We start from the raw sequence: 6,513 nt of genomic DNA on the forward strand, positions 1-6,513 counted from the left end.
TCTGCCTAACGGTAGGGACACATACACACGAATTTGCAAACTTTGTCATTCATTCCTATGACAGAGGTGAAGGCAAGCGATGGCAAGCGAAAGCAAGCGAACAGGGGCGAAGCGAAGCAAAATTATTAAAGAAAGTTTAATGTTATGCAAATGAGGAGCGAATTCGCCTGCCGCGGCCCAATCAAATCAACAACATAACTGTTCCATTCCATTTGATTCGCCGCAACGACCTGATGACGGTTGGATTTCGCCTCTCTTCGCTTCGCTTGCTTCGCTTCCTATGTGTCCCTACCGTAAGGGGGGCCATAATAGAACCAGGAAACAATGGGCCAATGGAACCTCTCTCTCTGCTAGTATGTCCACAGCTGGACTGGGACCAAGACACAACCCGGGCATATTTGGCCCCTCATTCATACATTACATTACATATCATTTAACAGACGCCTTTGACCAAAGTGACTTACAAGGAGAACATTTAAGCAAGAACAGGGTAAAGCGCAGTATACAGTTGCAACACTGACAAAATTGTCCAACACAAAGTAAAAATGACGTAGCAAAAAAATAAGATGCATTTAAAAAGTGACAAAAAGTTAACAAAGACATAAAGGCGTAGTGTACAGTTCAACACTGACAGCATTGTCCAACAAATGGTAAAGGATGGTCGTTCATCACTACAACCATTAGATTATTAAACAAGGTTGTAGGGATAGAGTACACTACTGAAAATCTGATTTACTTAGTGCTTTTCATCACTGACAGGACAGGGTGTTTGACTGTATATAAGATCTTTTGTCTTTTCATGGATTTTTTTTTCTTTAGGTTTTGTATTTTTATATTTTTCTAACCTTTTTATGAATACTATTACTGATTGATGGAGACTGGGACTGCAAACCTAATTGCCCACTGATGGGATTAATAAAGTTTTCTGAATCTGAATCTCATAAGATAAGAAGGGTAACAAGGCATGTTAAGGTTATTAAAAACAGACATCTAGACACAGTGTACAGTTGTGACACTGACAGCAATGTCCAACACATGGTAGAACATTAAGCCCCTTTTGTGAGTAGTCTGCCATGTTTTCGAGCCCAAATAATGTTCTTAAAAGCCACCTTAAACATTTGTTTTCGAAAGTTTAGCATTCCCCAACATCTGACTTCTGTCATTCTGATCATGACTTCTGTCATTTTTTTATTTGCCATTTTGTGAATGATACTGAAAGTGAAAGTGAAACTGTATTTAAAAAATGCTACGTAAAACACGACAGAAACCATATTTTGCTACACAAATGGTTATGGAATACCAGTGAATATAGCTGAACAATTGTTGAGTTGCACATTCTTGACAACTAATGTGGTTTTAAGAACAGATTTAGACATGTCCATAGAAGGTCATTCTATAAAGCTGGTTTAGACAAAATCCAAATTAGCCAAAAAAACAGAGACAGCAGAAAACATGAAATAAACAGTGAGGGGGGCTCTAAAATATTGCAGACATCTCAGAAATGTTAGAGCACTTGTCCTTTAACTCAGTGCACTCTCTATACTGTATTTAAAGATGAACAATGGGCTCTATCATTCCCTGGGGACTGTCGACTGAGAAAATGTTAGCCGTGATCAAGACACTGTTGTGCGTATGACACCAATGTTAAGTGAAGTGCTTCAAAACCAAACGTGTCTGTGTGTCTGTCTTGCAGGTCTGAGTAACATAATCGGCATCATTGTGTACATCTCAGCTGCTGCAGGTGACCCAAACCAAAGCGAATCCAAGCGCAGCCACTGGTATGGGTGGAGCTTCTACTGCGGAGCCTTCTCATTCGTTGCCACCGAGATGGTGGGAGTGGTCACGATCCATCTCTTCATCGACGCCCACCGACGCCTGCGCGCTGCCAACCCCTCCGCACACAGGCGCGCGCTGACACACACCAACTCACACAGCTCCTACACACACAACAACCATGGATGCTCGCTGTCGCGCTCCCGACACCCGTCCGGCACGCGGAACTCCAGCTACCGCTCCCGTTACCGCCGACAACCTAGTTACCGTTCGTCTCAAGCGGCGGCCCCGCCCACCCCCACGTCAACAATGACAACGCTATGGCGACCACCAATCACGGCCGACCTGCCTGCCTGGCCGCTCTACCCCATGGGGTACCCACACACACACACGCACTCCTCGCTCGACGCGCAGAACGCGCACGCGGAGTTGGACGCACACACACACACACACCTCAACTCCCTGCGCAGGAACAACAGCTGTCCGCAGACACTCTCTGACGAGGCTCTTGCACTTGCGCTGGCGACACACACACACCCACACGTGCTCACACACGTCCAGTCGGACGGCTCACTTGCAAATACGCTCACACACACACACTACGACCCACACGCTCACACACACGCGCACTCGGTCGCACAGGCTCGGAACTCTGTGGAGTCCGGTGGGGTGCACACACACAGCTGCGATGCAGAGGAGGTGACACACACACTCACACACACCGGGAATAACATTGCACACACGCAGAACTCTGTGCAGTCGCACACACACAACTCCACGCTGGATAACACACACACGTACACACACACGCACGAATACGAACACGCACACTTGAACTCTGCACAGGAGGACCCACACACAGACACACACACGTACGCTTACACCAACAACTGTGCGCAGGAGAACGCACACGTGTACACACACACACATGCACACAACTCCATACAAGAGAACTCACACTCCGCTACACGCAGAACAACACCTGTGTGAGACACACACACACACAAGCACACACACACAAGAACGTATTAGCACACAAATGTGTGTATTGTAGCTGTAGTTGCTAGAGTAGCACATTTATCTAATGCATCAAATGTCATGACCCACTCACAAACTGAATTTATTCTGAGAAGCCAGTCATCTGCGAAGTGACGCAAATGTGTAGCAGAGATTTTGCCCCTCCGACACAGACACCTTGCATGCTTTTCCACGGTCCATGTGACTCTATCTGTAAAGCTGAGTTTCAAGAGTTGAAGAGTTTTGGGAGAAGATTGCATCGTACCTCAGTACCTCTGTACTAGAGCGTAATTCTGTACTACAAATAGAGTGTACCAGAGTAACTCTGTACTAGAGTGCGGCGGGATGGTACCTCAGTCATGGAGGAGGATGGGGGAGAGGACTGGTTGATTGGGATACAATTCTGACGCCCTAATCGCTTACCCATGACTGCCCGGTCCTGTCTCGTCCTATTGGAGGGGTGTGGGAAGAACCATTTTCTCATTTGCAATCGGAGTGTTGAGTGGGGAAAATTTGTTGTGGTTAGGCTGATAGCTGGGAAACTTTTTTTGCTTTTCTACAGAGACAGGGCGTCAGCAAAGCTGGTGATCCGCTACAGACCTCAGGTGGTCCGTGAGGATAGCTGGCAGTAGGCTATATTTTTAACATTATTACACAGCTAAACATAGCTTAGGTCATATTTTCACCACAATAAGTCAAGCTGATAATGTGAAAAAAGTAAGGGATCTGCATCAAAATTAGAGTCAAATTAGCTACCGTCAACTGTCAGTTCAGTTGACAGGTGGTCCCTAAACATTTTTTGGGGACAAAGTGGTCCTCGGTCTGAATAAGTTTGAGAAAACACTGGTCTAGAAATGGGATATCTGGCTTTTGATGGGATCATACTGCTTGTTTACTCTCCCCACCTGGCGGGTTGGGAGTGGAACTGACAACCCTTGGGCTACAAGTCTGACGCCCTAACCGCTTACCCTACATGAGATGAGACACACAGTAATCTTCTAGGGTCTACTTCTGGACGATTTCAAGATGTAATGTAATGTCAGATTGCTTTGGAGTGTCTGGTTGTCTTGGAGGGGTGTGGAGGATGACGGTGCCCATGCGTCCACATCGGGACATTTTGAACATGCTCAGTTGGGAAGTTTCTATCTTTTAAGCCAGCACTAGCGTGCATTGTTTTGCTCCTTAGCGTGCAGGGAGTGAAATGACGTCTGAGATGACGTCCACTGAAATAATGAATGAGAGAAAAATGTCAGTGTGTGTTTTGGAGACAGACAGAGCACCCTGCACTGCATGAAAACAGGGATTTATGTCTCTGTAGATGGCAGTAACTTTCGGCTGCACATAGGTGCCTATGACAGCGTGAAGTTTCGTGGAGTCACATAATTGTCTGTATTTCCAGAAATGGTGTGGTGCACTTTAACTCCAGGGGGTATTGAAGAATGAACACTGCTTCAAATAAACTTATACCAAAATCCGGGATTGTGACACCCAAAGGCATTTGTCAACAGAGGCCATAATAAAGAGCTTGGCATATTGCAGATTCAGCACACCCACCTTATTGACAAAAAATGAGGGTTTGCAGACTCAAAAATGCCTTTTAAGTCCTTAAAGGAGAGAAACGTTTTTTGGACTTTTTCTGAATTTTGGTACTAGTCTAAAATAAATATGCTACCAGGTTATTGAAGACTGAACACTGCTTTAAATAGATATGCTTACTGTTGCCTACGCTGGTTTGTGCTGTAGGGAAAGCTTAAATTCCAGTGTAACATTTTGCTGGTGTCCTGAGGGGTATCCCAAGAAGCTGATTCAGTTGTAAGACATCTTAAATAAACCTTGATGCACTGTGAAATATATTTAGTCGTTTATTTCCAGAATTCATGCTGCCCATTCAGAAATGTATCCTAATCCACAAATACTTTGACACACATTTTATGACTGGGAATATTGTACTTTTCATACGTGAAAAGGGGGATCTTTTCCATTGTCCCTGATTTTGAATTTCCAGAAAATAGACATGTTTAGCTTCAAAACGTACTGTACTTTGGCCATACTAGTAAATATTGGTTTATTATTTTGTACGTATCCATGGAAAGATCAAATTTGGCTATAGGCAGCACAGTTTCAATGAGCAGCAATACCTACTGTGGTCACCATCCTACAAAGTGCACCTTTAAGCTTTTTATTTCTAATCAGCAAACTAATCTCTTAACCGTGTTCTTGGAATAGCCCACACCATGACACAGATAAAAAAATACTACCCAGGCTGCTTGACTTTTGTCAGTTGACTAAACTTGAAATAAGTTTTGGAATATCAACTACTGTGATAACTATAGGTTTGATCAACTAACAAAAGTCAAAACCCCCAGACATTGATTTTTAATTTTAAAGATCTACTGTCATTGTCATTTCATCAATATTGATGTGTTCACCTTTATTATTGAATGCATTATGTGTCTGTTGTGTTTTAAAAAAATGTTCTGGTTGCTTTGTTTCAGGCCGTCTTTTTATTCATTTATTTATTTATTTTATTTATTTATTTATTTTACAGTGTTACCCTGAGCTGCTATCTGGTTGTTTGTAAGGTATTAAATAATTTAAAGAAAGCTTAAATTGTGGTGTGTGTGTGTGTGTATGTGTGTTGGGGGGTGGGGGTGGGGGGGTCACTATGAAACACATGAAACACTAACAATCTCACCCGTTGTGACTGCCGTCGATAACGCAGAAAAAGGAGTAATACTATGGAATTGGGCTATGTACGTACATAGAACAAACTCACCGGTCGTGACTGATGTTATCTAATATCTAATATTTCAGATGTTCATGTTAATATCAAGCAGACAAAGACAAGTGTTGCTTTATGATATTTATTTATTTCTCAAAATGACAATCAGCTCATGGCAATCTGGCTGCAGGTGTGTGTGGTGTGTGTGTGTGTGTGTGTGTGTGTGTGTGTGTGTGTGTGTGTGTGTGTGTGTGTGTGTGTGTGTGTGTGTGTGTGTGTGTGTGCGTGTGCGTGTGCGTGTGCGTGCGTGCGTGTGTGCGTGACTGTCATACACCCTGCCACATTCAGATACAGCCTCCCCCTGCCTTTAGGAGCACCCTGGATGCTGCCCAAACACCCTAAACTGCTGGTTGTAAAGACGTGTAAGAGCAGCATTTAACTGAGCAACAGTTGTGGTTGTGACAGGCCTCTCCTCCCTCATTTTCAGGATGTAGGCCTTAGAGGTGGGGTTGCCCTTTTTGTCACGGCAGCAGGAAGCCGACCAGAAGTAGCCAGGGACATTCACTCTGTTATTGAGTTTGCCTAGTGGTTGATGCTGTGGAAATAGTGGTGGAACTGCTGAAAATGGTGGTGGAGCCACACCTGGAACTACCCCTGTTACTATAAAGGCCTGCCCATTCGCACAATTGTTATCAATATGGTTTGCCATTGGGTTCTCCACCTGGTCATACCAGCGCTTGTTGTCGTCACCGCGCTGTGGGGCGGCGTTGGTGAGGGTGAAGGTGGACTCAGCCTGGACTTGATTGTTGTTGTGGGAATGAGGATACAGATGGCCCTTGTTGTATCCGTTACCTTCGTAGTCAGGATTGTCTGCCTGCCGTTGTAGTGTCTGTCCACTCAGGCCAGATTGTTGTTTATTGACCATGTTAGACCCTCTATTCTGATCGTCAAGCTGCAGTTTGGGAAAGAGACACCAGATGGCAGTATTGCGTCAGTAGCTG

The 6,513-nt window shown here is 44.4% G+C and overlaps 1 protein-coding gene across 1 annotated transcript in view; it reads left to right on the top strand.

The window, feature by feature from the left end:
* The window catches only part of cacng3a (calcium channel, voltage-dependent, gamma subunit 3a), a 12,747-nt gene extending 8,521 nt beyond the window's left edge, over positions 1 to 4,226 (top strand). Inside the window, exons 4-5 of the mRNA XM_063211176.1 lie at positions 1,694 to 2,147; positions 4,190 to 4,226. Of these exons, the coding sequence (XP_063067246.1) occupies positions 1,694 to 2,147; positions 4,190 to 4,226 (491 nt within the window). The remainder of the gene's footprint in view (positions 1 to 1,693; positions 2,148 to 4,189) is intronic.
* Positions 4,227 to 6,513: the final 2,287 nt, after the last annotated feature.

This window comes from Engraulis encrasicolus, chromosome 1, assembly GCF_034702125.1.
Source record: "Engraulis encrasicolus isolate BLACKSEA-1 chromosome 1, IST_EnEncr_1.0, whole genome shotgun sequence".
NCBI classification, from domain to species: domain Eukaryota; kingdom Metazoa; phylum Chordata; class Actinopteri; order Clupeiformes; family Engraulidae; genus Engraulis; species Engraulis encrasicolus.